Source organism: Rhamphochromis longiceps, linkage group LG20 (genome assembly GCF_057381845.1).
Source record: "Rhamphochromis longiceps isolate RC_006_pf linkage group LG20, R_longiceps_female_GT1.1, whole genome shotgun sequence".
NCBI classification, from domain to species: Eukaryota; Metazoa; Chordata; class Actinopteri; order Cichliformes; family Cichlidae; genus Rhamphochromis; species Rhamphochromis longiceps.
The window spans coordinates 7,557,493-7,581,643 of NC_140576.1; the positions used below are offsets into that span (position 1 = coordinate 7,557,493).

Below are 24,151 nucleotides of genomic sequence, written 5' to 3' on the forward strand. Positions count from 1 at the left end.
CACGTCCGGTATCTGGCTACATCCAGTACTGATTTTACTTTCACCCTTTGCACCTGGGAAGTTTTCTGTTTTTCCCTCAGCTGTTGCAGACATGCTCTCTCTGACGTTAAGGCAAAGATTACAGGTGAGTACGTTTTGTTTTTTTAAATTACGTGCACTTATATCTGCTTCAGGAGACCCTTTTTCTGCATGTAAGAGTAGTTGTAAATAAGTCACTTATAACTGTAAGTAGGCCAGCTTGTCACTAAACGTCAACCCTGATAAAAATGTCTGGTTTGAAGATTTTTTCTTTGTATTTTTCGGTCCAAAAGAGAAACACACACTGCTGTCCCAGTTTATTTATTTATTTTGCTGAAAGAAAGTTGACTGCACAGTCTGCACTTTATGCAAGACTTACTATACTCAACACAGCGAATACAAAAGATGAAAGGAGACTTACTTTAACATATATTTATGCTTCAACAGTAATCTGTCTATTAGGCCAAAGTAACACATAGTTGCATAACTATCATGCAGGCACAAGCTGGTTTCAACAAACAAGCCCCTCCATGTCTGACCAGCCCACACGCAGTACATTTTTCAAGTCCAAGGTTTTCCATAACTGCTCCATTGAATAACACATTTGGGGGGGTTTTGTGGGGTTTTTTTTTACTGCCTTTCATTTAATGGGTTGTTTAGAACATCAAAAGCCACATTATTCTAACTCCCTTGTTTACAAACCCCAAGTGCAAAGTATTATCATTTTGAGGGATGAAAGTATTTGTGCACAGGCTTACTCTTCATCAGGGTTTCAAAAGACACCAAAGGATGAAAAAGAACCCCCCACCAGAAACTTTTTTTTTTACACTCTGCAGAGCATTTAAAGCACAAAAGGGAGAGTTGCATCGCACCCCGTGACTTGGTATTTGTGCCTTCAAGAGGTTTTTATTAACTTCTCTGAGCAGTTTAGAACAGCAGGTCGCAAGAAATGTAACACAGTCGCCCCAGGCTGCTTACTAGTGAACAGCTTTAAAATCATTATTCAAAAAGTGTACATTTATTCAGTGACTGAAATCATTCCTGTGTGTTCATCCACTACCCCCCACGCTGCAGCCCCTTTTTCTCAGTGCTTCAGCATGTTTGGGCCAACAGAGGCAGATGACTGCAAAATCTTGCAGAAGACACCTCAGCAACAGCAGCAGCAGCGATGGGTGGACAGGACAGGAGAGCCTGGCTCAGGATGACCCAGAGATGTGGAGACTCCTGCAGCAGGAGAAGGACAGGCAGTGTCGGGGAGTGGAGCTCATCGCATCAGAGGTCAGACCCCATTTAGATGAAAGAGAAGAAAATGTGATCAAAGTACCATAAGGAGATTAAATAAAAGAGGAAAAACATGAAAGCTAAATCTTCAGTAAATCTTGATTGGAAAAACAACACGTTATATGTATGATTCCCCTCAGCAGCCTGCTGCTGAGGGGAATCAAAAGTGGCTGTTTAAATGTTTGCTCTGTGTATTGCGTCACACATAATCTCTGTGCAAAATTAGTTCTGGAAAAAGAGGTGTGACAGGTAAACTGTGCTGTTCATTGTTAAATTAAAATAAAATAAAAGCAACTAGAATTGCCGGCATTAAACTGTGATTTCACAGAGTACCTGCTGTAATCTAGAATGACAGTTTCAAGTGCAAGTCTTATGGAAATGTGCTGTTCACTGTAAAATACAAGCTTTACAGTGAAATACTGTCAGCTGTTTGACTAGCATAAAATTATTATGTAACTTGTTGCTATTCTACTCCTAGAAACACATTTATAAAAATCCTGGTGCGTTAAAAAATCTCAAAACACCCAGAAAATCACTCACTGCTAGAGTTTTGGTCATGGTGGCTCAATAACCACATTACTCATGCACAGCCAGCAATCAAAATATAACTTATTGATATGAACTAAAATATTAAAAGTCCTGTGTGTATTTATGTTCAACAGAGACAAAAAATTAGTGGTGATAATCTAGTTTAGCACCGGCACCGGCATCAAAGGCACCGGCATTTACAGAGCTCAAAGAACACTACAGTCATATGCGAATTTCCTGTATTTTTACAGCTTTTTTTATATAGTGAACAATATTTAAAAAATAAGAATTTTAATTTTCCTCCTACTTGATTGTTCAATAGATGATGTCAGCCAAAAATAAATACTGGGGTAATGAGTCTATAGGCTTACATTTAACGTTAAGACCTCATTTTTTGGTCAGCCAGGATAAAAATCGGTTTTGCGACGCAAAATTCATGAAAGAGCTGCAGACTCCACAGACTTACAGTAAAATACTCCACTGAGTTTGGGCTGAAAGATGTTTTGTTCTTCACAGAGGAGCACATTTGTCAGCAGTGAAATCTCAAGTCATCAGAGTTGTAGTTTCCAGAATTTTACTGTTTTCTTCAGCATTCACCGAGATTTCCGATGCACCCCACCAACTCCTTTTAAGTCAGTTATTTTGACTAAGTGGAAGCTGTGGGAAAAGACGGGAGCTTTTATTCTTTTATTCTCCACCAATTATGCATCCACAGAACTATCACTCACGATGACATCTGAAAGGTTTAATCTTCTTTTACATGTGCTATCAGTCATTTGCCGCTCTGAGCCAACTCCCAGAGGAGAGACCCTGCTTTTTTTTCATCTTCAGGAACATAGTCAAATGATCCCATTAGGTTCCCCCCACTGATTTCTTTCACTGATCCCCACATTTAAAGCTGAGACAGAGAAGGAGGAGCGATCGTGTATGTGTGTGTTTGTGTGTGTTTGTGTGTGTCAAGATAGTGTTTCAAAATGTCATGGAAAGAGATTTATGTCACTTGGGGGACTAGTTTTAAACCCCACTGGAATGATTGAGGGATCCCTGAACAGTGACAGGTTTAGTAAAATAACAACCCAGAGGGGGCGGCTGAGGAGGACAGAGAAAGAGAAAGCGAAAGACAGTGAGAGAAGATAAGCTGAAATGTGAGTGGGAGAAAAAAAGACTGAGACAGGGAAAAAAATTCATTTACATTCATTTCCTTTTTCCGCAGCTCCATCTCTTTTCTGACATTTGACACCGTGCTGAACTTTGCAAGGATTCAGTACTAGTTAGATTCTTCTATATTCAGCCCTCAGCATCACTATAGTACCTCTAATGCACTCTGATTTCTTTAAATAATCAAATATGGCTCATTTGTAGCTTATACAATAGGCTGTTAAAAGCATCTGCTCCATTTTTGTTGCAATAAGTATTTGCAAAACAGTCGTCCTTCTGAAGATAAATAAAAGCTATATCTGGTTAAAAAAAAACCAGGTTATATTTGGTGACAGACTTCTGAAAATATAAGTAAGATAAAAATTTACTGCAGGTTTTGATGCTTTTTTGTTTGTCCCTCCAGAACTTCTGCAGTCGTGCAGCTTTGGAGGCACAGGGCTCCTGTCTGAACAACAAATACTCTGAGGGATACCCAGGACAAAGGTAATAAGCATCGCCTACTTTAAACATATATTGATTTAGTCATTAAAACTATTTTCAGAAGCCAGCACATGAAGCTTATAAAATTTCATTTAAAGGCAAATGGACTTTAAAACAAAAAGGTTTGCATTTCTTTTCCCAGCATAATTCAGGGCTGTTCACATAGCATATAGCAATATAATCCAGCTCAACACAAACTAAAAGTGCACAAAGTATATTAAAGGACAGTGACATGATATAGAGTGATATGACAGCATACGATGCAATACAGTCTGTTGAATATGATATGATTGAATGCAAAAGAAAGCAATACTATGATACTATACGATGTAATAAAATCTGATGTGATACACAACAGTGATCAGTGTTATCCATCATAGTACAGTTTCAGTAAGAAACAATAACATATAGCCAAATAAATGGAACAATACATTACGACACCCCATGATATGACAGAATACAAAGTTTGAAGATGTGATAGGATACATAAGGGTACTGCATGATTCAGTACACATGATTTGTTGCAAAATTATACAGTTATCGTACAATATGATAAATTACAATATGAAGTGTGTGCGTTACAATAACATGAGATGATTCTATGTTTCTTTTTTTGTTTTTGTCAGATACTACGGAGGTGCAGAGATTGTCGACCAGATCGAGCTGCTGTGTCAGAAGCGAGCGCTCTCGGTCTTTGGTCTGGATCCCAATCTGTGGGGCGTTAATGTTCAGCCATACTCTGGATCCCCTGCTAACTTTGCAGCCTACACCTCTGTGCTGCAGCCTCATGACCGCATCATGGGCCTGGATCTGCCTGATGGGGGACAGTGAGTCAATATGTCAAAGTTCATTCATGCTAGACATGCTCAAGCAGAGGATATTTCCATTCCCATAATAACATTTTATACAGAGCTTTTTGTCCACCCTGCACCTGCTCATCTTCTGCCCACGTGCGCTCTGTTATAATTATATATTTTGTCCTTCACATTTCAGCCTTACCCACGGCTACATGTCAGACAACAAAAGAGTCTCAGCCACCTCTATTTACTTTGAATCGATGCCTTACAAAGTGGATGTAAGTAGTATTCAAACAGAATTAAGGTTTCAAACCTGTGATCCATTTAAAGACATAAGAAAGTGTAAGCTGTTCTCTCTACCCCCTGTTCCTGAATCCCCCTCAGCCCCAAACAGGTCTCATAGATTATGACCAGCTGGAGAAGACTGCTCGCCTTTTTAGACCCAGACTTATCATAGCAGGAACCAGCGCCTACGCTCGTCTCATCGACTACTCTCGCATGAAGAAGGTGCTTCATTTAATAATGTTTACGAGAAGGTGTCTCAGAAACTTCCAACAGCTGTTAACTCTACCACAAATCAGATTACTGAGTTACTGAAGCGTGATGAGATACTTGGACATTTAAAGAAAAGCTGAGAAAGTAACAGGATTTCAGGTTTGTGGGGTTCATGTTGAGCTGTGTGTCTTTTAGTTGTTTGCGGAGCTGAGTGCCTACCTGCTGGCAGATATGGCTCATATTAGTGGCCTGGTGGCTGCAGGAGCTGTTCCCTCTCCTTTTGAGCACGCTGACCTTGTGACTTCCACCACCCATAAGTCCTTGCGTGGAGCAAGGTTAGGATCTGAGCCCTAATATGAATTAATTTTAATAAGTGTGTTGATAGTTGCCTATTCAGGTAAGAGCTTTATACATGTGATTCTGCACATGTCCAGCTAAGCACATTTGGTGTCCTTTCTCTGCTCTGCAGGGCTGGCCTGATCTTCTACTGGAAAGGTGTGAGGTCCGTGGATAAGAAAGGCAGGGAAGTCCTTTATGACCTCCAGGACAGAGTGAACTTTGCTGTGTTTCCATCACTTCAGGGAGGACCTCACAACCATGCCATTGCTGGGGTGGCTGTCGCCCTCAAACAGGTCAAGATGTGTATTTTAATCTTTAATGTTCAATAATAGCCCACAAATTCAATTAAAGGGGAAATCCTCAGACAGAACATCAGCGTAGGTCGAGTAGGTCTGGATTTGGAGTATCTGAATACAATCTTATTCTCTCACACGACATGATTTCTGCTTCTGCAGGCTTCCACTCCCATGTTCAAGAGATACATCCATCAAGTGCTGCTGAACACCAAAGCCATGGCCAATGCTTTGTTTAAGAAAGGCTACACTTTGGTGTCAGGTGCTGAGTGAGTCTATGATGTTGAAATTGTATATTTTTGCATTAAAAACAAATTATTTCATACAAATTAAAATAAACGACAAATGCTTTTGTTTTCTTTCTCTGACTATGAAATTAGACTCAGCATTTATACGAGCAGTGCATTTCTACCTCTCCAGTGCCTGATGCAATTGCTTTTGGATCACTTTGCATTTGCTTCAGCCTCATTTGCATTCTGTTTTTAAAACTTTGGAAAAGTTCACTTAAGCTTCACTTGACAGTTGAATGGAAAAAAAACAGTGAGTAATATTTTACTGTAGCAGCTGCACGTCTCCTCATTGTCTCCAGGAAAGACTTGATGAGAATTTCACCATCAGAAACATTTCCTCAAATACAGATCTTATAGATCTATCCTCCTCTTCCGTTTCTCAGGTGGAACAGACAACCACCTTTCAACATGTAAATTAATCAGAATGTTTTTTTGTATGTAATTTGTATAGTATATTTTTTTTCTCTCATTTCTTTTCTAAATGTACTTGTATATTGTTCACATGTTGAAATAAATTACCAATCAATCAATCAATCAATCTTCGACCTCGTGGTATGGATGGTGCTCGAGCTGAGAGGGTCCTAGAGCTGGTGTCAATCACGGCCAACAAAAACACCTGTCCTGGAGATAAGAGCGCCCTCACTCCAGGAGGACTTCGACTTGGTACTCGCTTTAATAGAAGTGCAGCTTGTGCAGAATGTGTTGCAAAATTTAGTAATCTAGGAAAGAGTTACAGGAGTGGAGCTACTTTGGACAGACTCTGTCAGCCACTCTGTCATTCTGCCCGTATGGCAGCAGACCCTTTCTTCTCTCTCGGAGTGTCTGACTCTGTGATGTGTCTGTGTTTCCTGCTACATGTCACTGTATCTGTAGTTCTTATCACCAGACCATCATTCAGTATGTCACCATGTACCTCAAACCAACCCTCTCTTTATGAACTATTGACAACAATCAAACCATTTAATCTAACGATTGTTTTATCTGTCACTTTCTTACAGGAGCTCCAGCTCTGACCTCTCGGCAGTTTAAGGAGGCAGATTTTGAAAAAGTTGTGGAGTTGATTGATGAAGGGATTCAGATTGCACTGGACGTGAAGAAGAAGACCGGTGAGGGAGTTTCGTCTAAACCTGTGATTCATCCAGTGGGAGTGGTGGTGTTTGGGGTTTTGTGTACAGCAGATTCACCATGCTGACATGTTGTTTGCTTACATAGATTACTAGTGCTCGAATATGTGTTCAGCATTCATTATTTCTCTTGCAGCTAAGGACTGTGGATCATTTATTAGCTGTGAGTAGGGTTCAGGAAACAAGCAAAAAGAATAAATGCAATTTTTTTGCCTTTCTGTCTCCAAACAGGAAACCTGGCTAGCTTCAAGTCATTTCTGCTGGAGGACCAAGATACAGTGTCACGCATCACAGAGCTCCGCCAGCGGGTGGAGCTATTCGCCAGGCCCTTCCCCATGCCGGGATTTACTGACCATTAGAAAAAACTCAGACAAACAAGCTGTAATGCAGAGTGCTACACTTTGTTTTGTTTTTTAGACATACATATAATGCATATAATAATATAATAATTTGGTAAAAAAACAAACAAACATCAGTTTAAATTGATCAGAGTGCAACAATACAGCATGGCATTTCTACATTAACTGGAAGCATTAAAATTACCAGCTGAGCTGAAAAATGTAACATAGTAACAGATATTGATATGGACAGAAATGCCAGGTGAGGTGAATGCATTAAAAATAAATGATAAAAGTCACAACTCGTTAAAAAATGACTCTAAGGAGGTTGGAAAGAAAGCAACTCAGCTTCTCAGCTCAGCTCCAAGAGACTTCTTCAGTTCTAACTCTGCATTTCTAAGTAGCATGTAAACATTCATTATGTATAACATTGTACTAATGCAGACATTTAAAATGTCTTCATAGGAGAATGTGTATGTTTTAAAAGGTAATGTAAACTACTGCAGTGTTCTTATAGAGTGTTATAAATAACTACTACATACACTGCAGTTTATAGCTAATCTGTGCTAAGTTACATTCAAGTGGATACTATTAACTTCTGTTTCATTGTATCAGCGATCAATTTAGTGGAACAATTTATTATATACATTGACTATAAAGGATCTAAAGTGATTTGATTTGTTACTAGCTTGCAGCGATAGGTGGATAGTAGTGATTATATTCATAAAAATGGTATTCAATAGGACTAGAGTGTAAATGGTACACAGCAATGGACCTAAATTGTGAGTTAACAGCACTCTGGAATTTGCTTTCGCCTTCTTGTCAGGACTGTTGTTTGCTGCCCAAACACAAGAAGGACCCTTATGTGCTTTCGGGTATTTTTGGCATTTGGTTGCTAAGTCTGCTTTAGAGCTTTTACTGACTTCAGGCTTTGTTCTGCACTCTGGGAAACTTGCAGCAGCTGTGTTGGGAATTGAGCACAGGTTCAGTTTACATCCACAGATCCACTAACATGAATAGAAAACAGTAAAGTAGCACAGGCGTTTCAAAACAAGGCTTCAGATTTGTGTGTATGTGTGTGTGTCTAATGTAATAGTAGCTTTTGTAGTTTTACTTTGACTTCTATAGAAATAATTTCTGAGGAATGTATAACATGAATATGCATCTTTTAAACTGCAATAAAACTGATGCTGAATATTTACATGTTAAATTTTCTATGGTTTTTTTTTGCATGTATTTTTTTTACCTGCTGCTGAGTTGCATGTCACCGAGCAGTTGATGATTTATGTGTGTTATCCCAAGAGGGAGGAGCATCTTCAGATTCTGTAAACACTGATCCATGTTAAGCTGCTGGAATTTCCTCTGCTCATGTCCTCTCACTGTTTACTTCTGGGAATAGTCAAGAAAAAGAAAATAAAAAGTAGTCCCCAAACAGTGTCAGCGGATCACAGCTTCAGGTTCACAAAAGGAAAAAACAACTTTGGATCATTTGATTTGTTTCCGTAGTACTTTAGATGTCTGAATTGTTTGGTTTGACTTCCTCTCTCAGTTGGACGTTGATATTTTTTCTATTGAATAAGGTATTTCATGATATGATTGGGTCCAAAATTTGTTGGAGGAACAAAAATTATTTTTGTAGTTTTGTCTCCGTAAACCACAACTGAGCAAATTAAGGTTTGACTGTGCAGTTCAGACTTTCAAATAAATAACAGAAGTATCACATTAACATGCTACTATTTTTATAGAACATTACAGCCCATTTTCTGAAGCTCAAAAGTACTAGGACAAACTAACATAATTTTAAATACAAGAATTGTTTTATATATTGGGATGAAAATCTTTTGCAGTCAGTGACTGCATGAAGTCTTGAAGCTGACATCACAGAATACTGTGTTTCCTCCCTTGAGATGCTCTCCTACGTGTTTACTGCAGCTGCCTTCAGCGACAGCTAGTTTGAGGGTTTCTCTGCCTTCAGCTTTGTCTTCAGGTGACTGACTTGGTCATTGAAGAATATCCCATTTATTTATTTTGTGAAACCTGTGCAGCTTCTTGCTTTGGATCATTATCCATTTGCACCGTGAGGTGCTGTGCCATCAGTTTTGCAGCACTTGAGCAGCAAGTATAGCCCTGTTCACGTCACGCCTTTTGGAAGTTGGCAAAAGCATCTCAATTTGAGCCTGGATTTTCACCTAATTTGTTGTCCCCAGTCTTTTTCTTATTGTTGAATCATGCACTCTGATCTTAACTCAGACAAGTGAGGCCTGCAGATCTTTAGATGTTGTTCTAGGTTCTTTTTTGACCTCCTGGATGAATCGTCAAAAAAAAAAAGAAATCTGCAAAATCTTTTAGCTTACTTCACTTTGTCAAACAGTTTCTATTTAAGTGATTTCTTGGTTCAACAGATCTTGCAGTAAAGCAGCAATTTTGAAGTCCTATCCTAGCTTTTGGAAATTTGACATAATGAGCATGGCACGGAACGTGACTGGGAAACTGAGTGAAACTGTAGGCCTATATGACAGTGACAGGTGAATTACAGATTAGGGTTATCCTAAAAGCCTTATTGTGGGACCGTGAATTAAAAAAGAAAGTTTATGTTTTAATTATTAAGACCTGAAATTAGCAGTTGAAACCATAAACTCATCAGGAAATTATTTACTGAGGACATGGATCAAAGGAGCAGTAGAGCAGCATCCCTCAGGTATGCAGCCTCTTCGAATCAGACACTACATCCAGTTTTTACACACGGTCTGTGTCCATTAACCCCTGCCACAGCATCCAAAACTAGTAGTTCCTTTTACTTTTTGTATTCCCACAGAACCGTGTTTAACAGCGTTACACACAGACTCACAAGGTGCTGGACACATCACCATAGCTGCTCGTGACAAAAGCAACCAGGATGTTAACATAGATAAACATAAAAGTTGTTATTTAATTTATATTAAGGCGTCATTGAGTGTTTTAAAGGCACCTATAAAAATATATATTATTATCATTGTTATTTATTTTAGAAATACTGTTGCCTTATGTCGTTGCATAATTCTAGTAAACACTGACACCTTATAAAATACTTGACAAGATGAGAGCATTATGTAACACCAGAATCCTTGACTATCTTTATTAAACCTTCAGACCTTCCATTTTTGTTTATTTAAAAGCTTCCTCTCCCACTGTTTCTCTGCAGTAACATCTTTACCCCCCATAGACACATAAAAAGAGCTTGCCTCCTCTTTCTGTCTCTCTGGGCTGAGAGGATATTTCATTTTTGATGTATTTATTTATTATTCTGTGAGGATTTCCCCTGAGACACTGAGTGCTTTGTAAAGCAGCACTAAATTAGCATCAAACACGAAGCGCTGCTGCTGCCTATTGGAGCATTAAATATTTAATTTACCAACAAACTGAATGGACTTTTGTTTTGAGTCAGTCGTGTCTTCCAGTGTTTTGGATGAAGTTCATTGCTTCAGTTTCTGCCAGAGGAATGTGTGCCCTCCACAGAGACCAGGCAGCAGATTCACAGGTTAAAGGTCAGGGATGTTCTCAGCTCTGTCGTCAGAAAAGACACACAAACAAACCCAAGGACGCACAGACACATGCACACACGGAGGACCACAACACAAAAATAACAGCTCATCTGCTTCATCTCCGTGCCTCTTTCTCATGACCTGACAGCTCCTGTGGGTTTGCGCGAAACCGTTTGACCCCCTCATGTTCTGTCGTCCTAGCTCTCCTTACTGCCACAGCCGTCCTTGTGATGTTCACAAGGAGGAGAATTTTTTGATGTTCACTATTCTTCTTTCAGATGGTATTTTTTTGTTTGTTTGACTGTTTGTAAAATTATCTTTTTTATAAATGAGACTGACCTTCAGCCAAAACACCAAGAGATCCGCCCCCAAAAACGATCACGTTTGTAATTCGTGTACGCTTGAGTAAGAAGGGCGTTCTCCTAAACGTTCCTTCAGTTTGTGTTCATTTTACTTTTCTCTGCTTATAAAAAACAACAAACATACATAAAGTAGAGATGAAGAGGCGTTCCGCATGAGCCTAAAATCTGAATTTGTTTTTTTCCTGTTTATATTTCAGTCTGTATGTTTGTTCACCCACCATCCACTACTTTAGGAGACAGATGTGAATATGAATATTCTTAATACTTTAATGCTGCACTTTACACTGTGCAAAAACATCCAATATTCCAATTAAATGTGAAAATTGTGGTTTTATTGTGTGTTTATTCCTTTTTTTTTTCATTGTTCTTGTTGATTGTAAGATTACTTGGTTTTGTTTTAGCATATTTAGCATATTCGGTGATGCAGAAGCCCAAGAAAGTTTATTTAACTGAACAAAAATTGCTTCTGTTTGCAATATGGAAAGCATACTAAATGTATTACCTTGTTTTAGATTAAGTCATTGTGATTTATGTGTAAGCTAATGTAATTTAATTTCTTTATATTTTGCTTCCAAAGAGCCAGGCTTTCCTGTAATCTTTTAAAGTTGTCTTGAGCAACAGTGCTCCAAGCTTTCTGAAGGTCTTTCAGATTTTTTCTTTGGACATTGGCTGCTTTTTCACTCAGTTTTAGTCCAGTCTTCTATTTATTAAGTGACTTAATACTGACATATGAATTATTCATGTGTAAAAAATGCACCTAACTCACAGGATGAACCAATGTTGTATCTACACATAACAGGAAACTTGGCAATTGTTAGGAACTTTACTAGCAGCCTGTCTCAGAAACAACTAATTTGTTCCCATTTCTCAAAGTTTGACAGGCATAAAATAGTATTTCTGCACCAACGAGGTGATTCAAAAATAGCTATTAGCTGAAAACTTGGAATATCTCAGCCTGCTGTGCGATATGCCTTCAAAATTGTGAAGGAAATGGACAAGAGGAGGACAAAAGAAGAAGTGGTCGGCAGGTAAACAGTATCTGATAGTCATGTCCTTAAAAAACAGGAAAGTAAATCCAGCAAAGACCTGGCACAGGACCTGAACGACAACAGTGAGTGTTTACAGCCATCTGTAAAAAACAGTGGAGCTCTGTTATAGTTTGGAGATGCATATCAGTCAGAGTTTTGGGGGATCTTGTACAAGAAAGGTATCGTCAGATTTTGGTCTATCATGCAGTACAATGTAGAACCCACCTGATTGTCAGCAGCTTCATTTTTCAGCATGATCCCAAATATGTTGCCAGTACAGTAAAAGCATACCTGGATAGAAAAACACACAATGTATTGGCCTCCCCATTGACCTCAACATTACTGAAGGTATCTGGGGAGGCCAATCATCTTGACAGAGAACAAACCAAAAGGGACCAACCATCCAAAGAAGAGCTTTGGATGCCCTTCAAGAGAAGGAGAGAACGATTCCTGAAGACTACTAAAAGAAATTATTGGAAAGCTGCCTAAAACAGTTCAGTCTGTGTTGAAGAACAAAGGTGGTCATACCAGATATTGACTAGCTTGGAAGAACTGTGCAGACTGTTTTTATATTTTATGTATGTTTGCACCTATTCCCAGCAAAACACAAAGAAACGAGAGGTAAATTAAGACTTTTTCATGTCCTATATATTAATGGAAAATAAGATGGTGTGTGTAGGACACGTGCACAGGTTATACATCAAAGTCTTTCAGGGGGAGGACTGTTGAGCGTCCTGCCTTGGCTGTCATTCATCAAAGACGGTGAGCTCCTGTCACACACACTGGTACACACGGATAAACACAAATACAAAATGCAACCACACACATTAAATGCAGTTGTAAAAACACTAATCAGGCTGCAGAGTGACAGCTGCATTGCCAACAGATGGATCGGTTCCATCAGAGTTACTGAATGCGTAGGTGTGGAAAAAGATCGGTATCTGGCTCCGTTCGGTGCAGGTGTTTGAGGAAAGTCACCTGTGTATGCGCTGGAAAGTGCAGAGTGACAACAAAGGCTCTTCTAAACACAAATAACACTTTATTTATTGAAAGAATTCAGCAAAGTTGATGCATCTCATCTTTTTTCATAACTTACACAGTCATCGCTGAATTTAGTGGCTGCTAAACCTACAATCATGTGACAGTTATGAAGGAATACATGCAGTCTGGTCACACTAATATGACCTTCACTGTGATGCAGCACAGCAGGCCAGTGTCATGTTATGAAAAGCTGGTGCAATTAAAGCTCCTCACTTGCACAAATAATGAGGAAAACAAAAAAATCAGCAACAGAGGAAGAGTGTATACAGAAGTTTGAAATACAACCTTCAGGAAGTGAAAACCACAGCAAAAAGCAGTACAAAGCATTTACAGGCTTCATCTCCTCATTTTACTTTTATGATCAATCATTTCTAGATATAGAATAGTTGACTTTTTCTTATTATTAAAGGCAACTCAGTTGATTTCTGTCCAACACATAAAACAGATCTACCCAACCCTGACTATATTTTCATATACTACTCGTGTGTTTACATATAAATATTTGAATACCATGAAACCTTCTCAAACAGACCAATATGATGGGCTTGTATTTGTGATTACAATTGTCTGAACATGCAAAACCATTGTTCCGGTGCCAGCAATGTGTTGCCAGACATATGATAAAGGCTGAGTTTGTGCATATATGTGGAAACAAGCCTGTTTTTCTATCATGCATATGGGCCTTCAGGATTGATTGACCGTCAATCCCGGTCACATTAACCAGGTCACCAGCAGCTCTGCAAACATCACACAGAATCAGAGACACTAAAGGCGCATCCTGATCTGGACTCTGTTTCCCCCGTCTGCAGCGTATTTATAATATTTATGTCCAAAATGCTAACTATAAGTAACTTGACTAGATGTAAATATTCCATGTGATTTTATTACACAAGTAATTATTTCTGGATTCTTGATTTATTTACATTCAGTTTATCAGTTTATACCAAGTATGTTTTCTTAATGATTATTTCAGATGCATTTTACACAAAATTATTCATTTTTATGAGGCCAAAGAATTTTTTTTTCTTGAGTATAGGAAGGGCAGGGGGGATGAGTCTGACCCAAGATCAGGATCTGTCATCCTTTATGGGGTTTTTTTGTTTTTTAATTACACTCTGGTTTGTGAGACTCAGAAGTCAGGTCCCTCTTTCTTCAGGTTTTTGTAGTCTGTGGTGATGGCCACAAACTGGGGGGGAAAGTAGAAAAAGACTGTGTTTGTGTACGTTGATTTAACAATCAATCGACAGTAAAACACAGTCAGATTAGAGTTCATGTGCTGCCTTACCTTGTACTGGTAAGTCGGGTCAAGTTTATTCCATGGCTCTGGGTTGTTGGTCTTGTCCCAGCTGAAGACACAGAGAAAATTAAATGATTAAATCTGATGAAAAGTTAATCAAGCTCTCTCCTGAGAGCTTTTTTGTTTCATCCCCGCTTTGTTCAACTGGTAAATAGAATAAGAAAGAAGCTAAAGAAACAACAAGACAGTGCTCCATCCCGTGAGGTCTTGTAAAAAGCATTTAGCCATGTCTGCTGTTGTTGGAGTTTCTTATATCAAGCGCTTGGGAAACAGCAGGAGAAGAGAAAGTCCAAGCAAAAAGGATAAGAGTAGGCAGGACTCCGTGTGACAGAAACCATCCTGAAACAAATCCCTCCACTTAGAATGTGAAACATTTATTCATCTCCTCTCCGCACGCCTTTGAATAAATTTTAACAAATGTGCATTTCAGGGTGAAATCAAGCCTATCACAGACGGACGGCTAAGTCCTTTCTCTGTTTGGAGTCCATCTGTGATCATCTAGTAGGTGGGGACTGGTTGCTCTTTGGAAGTTGCATGCAATTAAAGTGAAAACAAAACTAAACAGATGTGCGAACCTGAGGAAACACAGGGTCTCCCAGCTGTGACACATTTCATTAAAAGATGGTGGGATAATGACTTTTAGCTTGTTGTTTTTTGTCAGTTGAAAAACAGTAATGATAACGAACAATTAAATTATGTTTTTAAAAAGTTCTCACACGTGATCAAAAGTCAGAAATTTATGTGTGCTTACGTAACATGGGGTCCTCTGGCCAGCCGGATCAGATACAAGGATGCTCCGCCCATTCCCAAACAAATGAAGAAGAACTGGGGGATGAGCTACAGAAAAATAAGAATTAGGCTTCTACACATATTTTACACTTAAACCATAAAAGACAACACATTTACGCCTACATGCTAATCTGCACCACACTCTTCACTGGTGTACTGGCAGCTGTACCTTTTGCTGCAAGGCCAAGATGCTGTTTTGTTTTAACATAATGGACGTTTGACTTAAAAAGAAAGAGCTCAGGAAACTCAGGAAAGCTGATAAAATACATTTCAGCCAGATGCATCGTAGACCACCCTGAAGACAGATGAAGACCCCAGGGACTGCCACATCCAGGGCTGATATACAGAGAAGTAATCTGGATATTTTTCTGCCAGCAGCAGTTTGTTTGTCTTATGTGATTTAGAAAAACAGAGCTGGCATTTACTCCCTTCAAATGATCGTTTGGAGCATTATTTCTATTTCGGCTGATTTTTCATTTTTATTTATTTGTCATTCTGCAGTCCTTATTCAAGATAAACTCATACCACCCTGAATATATTCACAAAAATCCATTGTTACCATGTGCACAATAACAGGAAGGGTAGTATAACTTGTCTCTTTGTATGTTACTTTTAGGGAACATGTGGGCTGCGTTGTTCTTTCTTTTGGCATAGAAGTTCACTGGTGACGCTTGATGATTCTTCTTGGTGAAGCCAAATCTTCTTATTCATTTATTTATTTATTTTACACTTCAGCTAACCTGTCATTTTCAGATTTGTCATCACAGCATCCAAGTGTGTTAAATCCCCACCTCCATGACTGAGAATAAAAAAGAAAATCCAGATTTGTCGGTCACAAAAAACAGAAATGTTAAAGGTTGTTAAATAACTATTATCACGATGGGAAGCTGTTAGTCCTTTCCAGCACTGCATCATCTTCAGCCTCGTGACTCCTGACAGTCTGCAAGTCGAATGTCTCAGTAAGAAAAAGCACATTCCTTGAATTTCAAGACAGATGCGGCACATCTTTTTTTTAAGCTAAAGTGAGGCGCGATGTGAGCCAACTTATTCAGCTGTGAGAAACTTTCTTCTAAATTAGCTGTCAGCCTTAAGCAATAGCATCATTTATTCAAAAACAGACACTCGATTTAAAACTGAGTCTATACTTAATATCTGCTGTAACAGAGGTGATCTGAGCAGCTGGCCCACTGAAGCTCAGGGGATTGAGTCTTGGCCTGCTGTTGCTCCGTCACCCTGCATCATCCCAGTGAACGTGCTGACACACATCTGGCGCATGTCTGTGCGTGTTTTATATAATTAAATCTCAGAGGGAAATTTTGTACTTCTGACTTCTCTGTCAGTAACTTCTTTAAAAAAAAAACTTTTGCTGCTGCTTTTACAGAATTTTCTTGTTATTTCAAATTATATGACGTAAATAAAATGACAAACAAATAAATATTTGTTTAAGATAAAACTGTTTAATTCTAGTTTAATGCTGTAAATAAAATTCAAATTTGATGCACTGAGTGTAAAACAACACAAAAAATACAGTAAAAGAAGAAAAGTTTCTGTATTTTTTTATTATTATTTTCATAATGTGTGATTTAGTACTACATAAACCCACCCTCACCTCCGTGTTTTACAGCTGGCACACCAAACCTGCTGAACTCCATCTGGTCCAATAAAACAATGTGTTTTGGTTCACTCCACCAAAACAATGTGCTGCCACTGTTGATTAGACCTAATTCCAAGTCCTCTGGAAAAGCTTTACTTTGCAAGCAGCGATTTTTCTGCTCTGACATCCCCCGTGGAGACTGACTTTATGCAATGAGCTTTACACTGCCTGAGCCGTCACTGAAACACCAATTTTCACAGTTAATCTTTGTGCCAAGTAAGAAGCACTTGCCTGCTTATTTTTTGGATAGTTGAAAGAAATAGTGTGCAGCATGCCATATTATTTATTTCCAATATGGCAACTGTGCCTTGTCTTCCTGGTCCACATTAGCACTGCTGCAAGTGTTTTTCATTTTTACGAAGCCACAGATGCACAAAGGTATTTATTAAGAGGTTAGTGATCACTGATTCTAAGGAACTTCACATGCTGGATTTCCATGTGCCATTTTTTTTCGGGTACAAGAATTTTCTGACATTCACACACTTGTGAAAAGTGTATTTTTGGACACAGTCTGTATAACTGACCCTCAGTCTGTCTTTGTCTTAGTGCTGCCACCACCTATCTGTCTGTCTCATTCTGGTTTTAATCACTGGTTCCATCTCCTCTCTGTCTGTCTCCCTGACTCTCGATCTACTTTCCCATCTGACCAACGATGCATTCATCTGGCTCATTCTCTGTCTGTGGGGCTCAGAGTTTCGGACTCTCTCTAACAGCCTTTCAGTCTCTCCTTCTTTCTGTTTGTTGTAACTTGATCAAGGAGGGTTGTAGAGTCTCACAGGGATTTGCCTCCTGCAGCTCTTCCCTCACTCCCGCTCTCCCTTAGAGTCTGTCTCTCAGTATCTCTGCCTGTCAGGATGATAGACCACATCACGGAGCGCTGGTAGAGTCTCATACGGATTTCTTCCCCGCTGCTTCTCTCTCTCTTCCCTTCTCCTGGGAGGCCAGTGAGAAGAAGTTAAAACTCTGTCACTCCCCTCTCTGACAGCAGAGCCGGTTAAAAACTGCAAAAATAATCCCCTGCCCTGTAGGGACAACTCAAATTTAAAAATTTCTTACTAAACATTTGTGAACTGCTTAGATTTTTGTCAGTTTAGATTTAAGGGGTTTGCGGAAGTCGCTGATGTGTTTTTGATGTCTTAAGCTTCTCAGTTCAGCTTGATTTTGAAACGAGCAACTGGAGCAATTTAACAGACTGAAACAGAGCTAAGATAAGATTAGATGAGACAAAATTAGACTTCTAAACAGACCTGCTGCTTTAACCAGTTCATTTACCTGTTACATACATACACTACTTAGGATGTCATGAAGTTTGCGTTAATACAGGTACTAGAATCAAATCAGTTATGTGCAGCAATTGTTAACATTGGGCAATATTTTCTTTGAGCATAGTCTAAACCAATATATATATAAACCTGTGGGTTTAATACTATTTTAACGAGCTGAAAAAAAAGAACCATCCTAGGATTCAAGTGTTTATCCAACCTCGCTAGTGACAAACTGAGTTTCTAGTGCAGCTTTGGTTTTGTTTCATTCAGTGAAGCATGTTTGAATAATTTCAACACACTAAGCAAAATTTCAGAAATGCAGAGCAGTTGATGGATTTCTATTAAAATGTAAGTTACATGTTAAAAGAAGCTGGACATGGCTTATCAAAATTTGAAACACCTAAAAACTGATCGAGAATTTAAAAGATTACTTACACCGGGGTGCTTCTTAGCATGCTCGACTGCTGCCCGAAACATCATTGCTCCAGTTTACAGTAAATCAGGAACAATGCATGAAAAGAAATGAATTCAGGCCTTTGTTCACAGCAAACACAAGCTTTGCACAGCCGAGCACAGACGGGATTTAGACCTGTTGCTGGGAGAGGCGGGAGAAGGAGGAGAGAGAGGAGGAGGTCGTTTTACATCTGATTACAGCCACTGCTGTTCCCCTGTTGGGTAATTACACTGTGCTGGACACTGGTTAATAGTTTGTATTTAAACGGAAAAGTTTCGCCCCAGTAAACCGTTATTTGATATCCAGAAAAGAGACATTTGATGCTATCAGGCCATTCAATTAAAAGAAGTAGGGTTGTCTCAGACCTCAGAGGCGTTTTCTCTACCATTTCCCTCACTGTGTTTAAAGACTTGTCGGTCATTTGGGAGCTGACTAAAGGAAATGGAAAACCATTTGAACGCTGTGTCCTTTTAAATGCCATTAGGGAATATGGACCCTTGTCAGATCCACAAAGAGAAGACCCAAGTCCTGAATGAGGATCATTCTTGCGTGAGCGTGTTTTGAGCCTGAATAATTAAGTTAACCAAATGTTCGTTTGATTGTTGCTAAAATACAATTTACACAATCTTAATGAAATGCGCTTTTGCGATGTGTCCATATTGCATGCTCTTTAGCAGCAGATTCTCTGGGCTTGACTTGGCAACCAAAGTCAAGGATGCTCAACCAGCATGTTTGCTTTATTTCAGCACAGTCAGAGAGCTAGATGCACACCAAGTGTGTGAAATGTGGCAACACAGTTTAAGCCATCTAAAAAAAAAAAGGAAAATCTAAAAAGCAAACATAACCCAGTTTAGTCTGAACACCAGAAGTAACACGTACCCTTCACATTACGGCCGTTGCTGTGATTAAATAAAGGTAAAACCATCAATGAGCAGAGGTCAGGGCGACAACGCTTATCAGCTACACTGTTGCGTTTTAAAGGGTTATTGCACTGATTGACGATGATAGAAGTAGAGCCGCTAACGTACATGCTCGCTCGCGTAAAATGCACGCTGCCTTTGGTCATCAAAAGAAAATGTCCCAGTCCCAGTCTGCCTAATGGACCCGTGTCTCTGATTCACTGCACTTCAATTTAATTAGAAGTGAAAACAAATACAACTCAATTTAATAAACGATGGCCTCACTTTCAACTCCACAGATGTGTTGTCCCAGATGTCTGTGCTAGATAATAAAGCAGCATAATAAAAGTCGACATGATGAGTGCTGTGGTTAAAACAGGTTTAAATAATTTTCTGTCTACACGTTTTAATTTTTTAAATACTATTTTAGCCTTTTTTTTCTTCTTACAAATGAAAAAGGATCATTTGCACAGCTAGACCGACAAGGTTTTTCATAACAGCAGAGATTCATTATAATGACTTCATCGGCCTCAGACAAGGTGCCTGCAAAAGGTAATGAATCCCAGAGTGAGACAGGGCCATGGTCCCTCCTGTGTGTGTGTGTGTGTGTGTGTGTGTGTGTGTGTGTGTGTGTGTGTGTGTGTGTGTGTGTGTGTGTGTGTGTGTGTGTGTGTGTGTGTGTGGTAGTCAGACCTTTTGCAAATTGCAAATGAGTGCCTGGAACTACTCTCAAAGAGACTGTGCGTTCAGTGCCTGTGCTGCTGATGTTGTGGAAACATCAATCTTTTCACACTCTGTGGACTTGTCTTCCTTTCGGGGGCAAAAGTTAAGTGGTTAACAAACAAAAAACTGTAGAATATAAATTAATTATGAATAAATAATTTTTGAAAAAACTTCAATGGTTTTAGTGTCTAGCACAGTTCTCCAGCTAGTTGATTTGGACTGTATAAAACAAATGAACCTGTATAAATCTGCTCACATCAAGATTTGGAAGAGAGTTTATCAAATGTATTTTTTATTTATTTATTTTTTGGTGTTTTGAGTATCGCAATGCAAATCTCTTTTAGTTGAGTTATAATTAGGAGAAGCCAGACGGCTAATATCTGAAAAACTCTCCAACAACAGCTTTATAATAATGAAAGCGTCTAAATTAGGTTTGGGGTTTTAAATTGTAAATGCTAAAAGGGGGTTAAAAATGAGAAATATGACTGTGTTGGGTTTTTTAAATATATCCTCATTCTTTTATACACATCTCTCTTAAGGTCCCGGTACAGCATTTCAGTCATGTTGAGGTCTGGACTTTGACTGGATCATTGCAGCACCTTTATTGCTTCTTTAGCTTTAGCTGTTGGACAGATAGCCTCACATCTGACTGTAGAATACTTATATATTATATACAATATATATATTGTATACAGAGGTGCAATGACTGCAAGGTGCCCAAGATCCAGTGGCTGCAAAACAAGCCTAAATCATCACCCCTCCACCACCATGCTTGGCTGTTGATATGAGGTGTTTGTGCTGACATGTTATTTGGTTTTTGACAAAAATGGTGCTGTTTATTATTAAGACATTGTTCCAGAAGTTGATTTGGAGAGTAGAGACTTTCTCCTGACAACCCTTCCAAGCAAACCACACTTATTCAGTGTTTTTCTAATTATGCTGTCACAAACTTTAATATTTAAAATGCAAACTGAGCCCTGTAGAGTCAGAGATGTATCTCTTGGGTCTGTTTGATTGATTGATTGATTGATTGATTGATTGATTGATTGATTGATTGATTGATTGATTGATTGATTGATTGATTGATTGATTGGCTGGGTTGGGTTGGGTTGGGTTGGGTTGGGTTGGTTGGTTGGTTGGTTGGTTGGTTGGTTTTGGTTTGGGGTTGAACAGCCTGACCTTGGGGAGAATATGCTGAGCATTCTCACTGTAGAATGACAGACTTCCCACTGTTTGGAAATTGACTTAAAACCCTTTCCTGATTGATGAGCAACAATTGCTTTTTAAACATTGTTGTTGACTCCTTTCCTCTTTGGCATTGTGTTAAAATAAACATAATGGCTGCAGATGAGCAAACTTTCAAAACTGTTAAAAACTGCTTCAGTAGTGAGGCTCACACTATTTTTGTTTTCACACTTCATTTGTGACTCTGTGACATGTTGTGCTTGTCTGATGTAAAAGTGCTGAGTGTTGCTGACGTATAGCCGTAACTGTCATTTCTGTTTCTTAAAGATAAACAGCTATAGGGATCAGCTGGAACTAGTTTTCTGGCCGTCCACACCCCGAGGATGCAGGGTACAGCCCCGAGGGATAAAAGTGTGTCTCTGACCTCTTTTCTGATCCATGTGAGATTACGTGTTCGCACTGAGATAAAGCTTTTATGTCTGTGTTTAAATTTCCCTTCAAGGCTGCGCAGTCAGAGAGGCAAATGACAACGATAATCAGTATATACCCAGCGAGCGTTTTACAGCTGATGAGGAGACAGATTCCAAATACCTTTTTTAGTATAAAAGCATGGCCTACTTTTGCCTTCAAAGGCGACTCTGGAAAGTTTGTAGTTCAGTTCAAGTCACTTACAAAGGTGTGAAAAAAGTGACAGGTTTTCACTGAGCAAAAAACTGTTTTAAAACATCCACAAACTTCTCAAAGTGTTCCTGCAGCACAGCCAACTTTCCTCTGTGAAAAATATATAGTATTTTCAAACAAAAAAAGCCTTTAAGATTTTTAAGTAGATAAAAATTCTACTTTTGCATCACACAGTTCCTTGAATAACATATTCACGGGCAACAGAGAAGTGGCTTAAACAGCTGGAATCTTCTTTAAAGGTTACTTATTTGTGCTTTTGAAGTCGGTTACTATATGGCTCCTTTGTCAATAGTATGAATATGAGCTTGCAATAGCCTCTGTTCTTGTGCATAAATACTCCAAATGATTTTAAGTACACTATCCTTACAGTAATTTTATCTACTCACAGACTGTCCATGTTCTCTGTCAGTGCAGGAAATACCAGCTGTGTCAGGGTCAGTCAGCTCCAAATGTTGATGTTATTGTATAGCATCTACATAAAGCTTCTCTGGTTGGACGGCAGCCAACATGTCCGTTGAAGATGACTCATTGAAGTCCCGTTCTGGGAGTCAGGAAACTCGAGACAGTGGTACATGATAGAATTTTTAATGGAGTAATGGATTTAAATTCATGATGTCAATGTGTTTTTACTTTGATTGACCACATTAAATGTTTATTTAGCAAAAATATGAGTCATACCCACAGATTATAAGCGCAGACAGGTCACTTTCTTATAGTGCAATCGTCTGCAGGGAAACCTTGAGTCTTTGCATTCATATTTTTGACACACACCATCTAAACTTGCAGATCAAGTAGACGGGGATCCACTAGGGAATCCTGTTACACTGCAGGAAGTGCTCAAGAAAGGATCAAGGAACACGGCAAAAATCAGGTTGTAGACTTTGACTCCAAACTGCCCAGGTGACATCTAATCAAGCATCTGTGGGAAGCCTCTGAACTATCAGCCAGAAAACCAGGGTTAGATCATCATGTTGGAACAATCATATCACTTCTTTTTTTACCCTTTTAGGCTCATTTAAATCACCTTTTGCAATGTTAACTGAATTTTAAAAGGTTTCTGCAGAAAACCAAAGTGAATTTTAATTGTAAACCGTAACTGTGGGTGCTTATAGGAGCTTGCATTAATGGAGGGGAAGTCTTATTCAAGACAGCCACTGGAGCAGCATGTCAGAGTCAGACTGACAGCAGCTGGCACGGTGAGCTCCGGGAGGGGGATGAGATACTGAAGTGACATTTGCAGGCAAAAAAAACAAGCCCTATTTAAATGTAGTTGGACTTTAAAATGATAAAGAAGTACATGAACATGTAATGATTATGTGAAACTTCTATTTACAATAATCCATCAGATCCCATATTTTTAGATTCATTTAATGATTTCAGTCATTACGTGTCTCTAAATCAGCAGGTTTAAAGCTGGAGTCACCTTCATGTTTGCATGTGTGTTTACAGTTTAAAAAAAAAACGCCATGACTGACGAGAGAGAAGGCAGGAGGAGAGATGGAGGAGCAAGAAAGCATCCCAGACTCACTGTAACCCGGTTTACATCATCCGTAACTATGCCAACAAGACACTCTGCTGACAGGCTATTACATATATCGCAACCATGAAGACCTCTTTGAACTTTGAACTGGCAGGGAAGTGGATAATTTCACTGAGGATCTGTCTGCAATACAACAAGTTTTACACAGAAGCAATAACATAACTGATATTGGCCATCCATTAAGAAAAATAATACCTTTTGGGCATCTGTCACAGCTCCAACTCCAGGTCATTATTTTTTCCTCCCCTTTACAACAGGACTGTGACATGTGCTCTGAGCTGCCTGGCGTTCCTGCTGACCTACAACACTGGAGCTCACAAATAAATCCTCCTAATTGGACACTGGCCAACTTGGTGGCACAAACAGGGTGCAAGACAGAGCAGGCTTGTTTAAGAATACACAAGATCTGCATGGTGTACCTACAGTATCAGCAGCAGTGCTTGACTTGTGCATCACAGCTGTGTGTAGGGTGTACAATAATTGCATCACAGCAGCGAGAAGAATAAGGCCACTGGAGATCCTGACCTCAGAAAACGGTTAGGATTAAAGAGTTTTTTGCATTTTTTAGAAT

At 39.1% G+C, this 24,151-nt stretch overlaps 2 protein-coding genes across 2 annotated transcripts; one reads left to right on the top strand and one right to left on the bottom strand.

Annotated features, from left to right (window-relative positions):
- The first annotated feature begins 76 nt into the window (after positions 1–76).
- Positions 77–7,539, top strand: LOC146644852 (serine hydroxymethyltransferase, mitochondrial-like). Its single transcript, XM_085393454.1, has 13 exons — positions 77–124; positions 1,093–1,296; positions 3,389–3,468; positions 4,092–4,292; positions 4,459–4,540; positions 4,647–4,769; positions 4,953–5,092; positions 5,227–5,389; positions 5,552–5,651; positions 6,063–6,086; positions 6,211–6,342; positions 6,678–6,785; positions 7,035–7,539. The coding sequence occupies exons 1-13, from the start codon at positions 92–94 to the stop codon at positions 7,160–7,162; spliced, it is 1,518 nt and encodes a 505-aa protein (XP_085249580.1). The 5' UTR covers positions 77–91; the 3' UTR covers positions 7,163–7,539.
- A 5,532-nt stretch (positions 7,540–13,071) lies between these two features.
- Positions 13,072–18,706, bottom strand: ndufa4l2a (NDUFA4 mitochondrial complex associated like 2a). The gene is made up of 4 exons (XM_085394726.1): positions 18,534–18,706; positions 15,142–15,227; positions 14,379–14,439; positions 13,072–14,279 (listed from the first exon to the last, which is right to left on the bottom strand). The coding sequence occupies exons 1-4, from the start codon at positions 18,576–18,578 to the stop codon at positions 14,223–14,225; spliced, it is 249 nt and encodes an 82-aa protein (XP_085250852.1). The 5' UTR covers positions 18,579–18,706; the 3' UTR covers positions 13,072–14,222.
- Between the last annotated feature and the right edge of the window lie 5,445 nt (positions 18,707–24,151).

Excerpts from the sequence above, each read along its gene's own strand:
- LOC146644852 (XM_085393454.1), top strand. The coding sequence starts at position 92 with ATGCTCTCTCTGACGTTAAGGCAAAGATTACAG. Across the intron at positions 4,541-4,646 it reads CGATGCCTTACAAAGTGGAT|CCCCAAACAGGTCTCATAGA; the intron begins GTAAGTAGTATT and ends AATCCCCCTCAG. Across the intron at positions 5,652-6,062 it reads AGGCTACACTTTGGTGTCAG|GTGGAACAGACAACCACCTT; the intron begins GTGCTGAGTGAG and ends TCCGTTTCTCAG.
- ndufa4l2a (XM_085394726.1), bottom strand. The coding sequence starts at position 18,578 with ATGATGTTTCGGGCAGCAGTCGAGCATGCTAAGAAGCACCCCGGT. Across the intron at positions 15,228-18,533 it reads ATGCTAAGAAGCACCCCGGT|CTCATCCCCCAGTTCTTCTT; the intron begins GTAAGTAATCTT and ends ATTTTTCTGTAG. Across the intron at positions 14,280-14,378 it reads ACCCGACTTACCAGTACAAG|TTTGTGGCCATCACCACAGA; the intron begins GTAAGGCAGCAC and ends TTTCCCCCCCAG.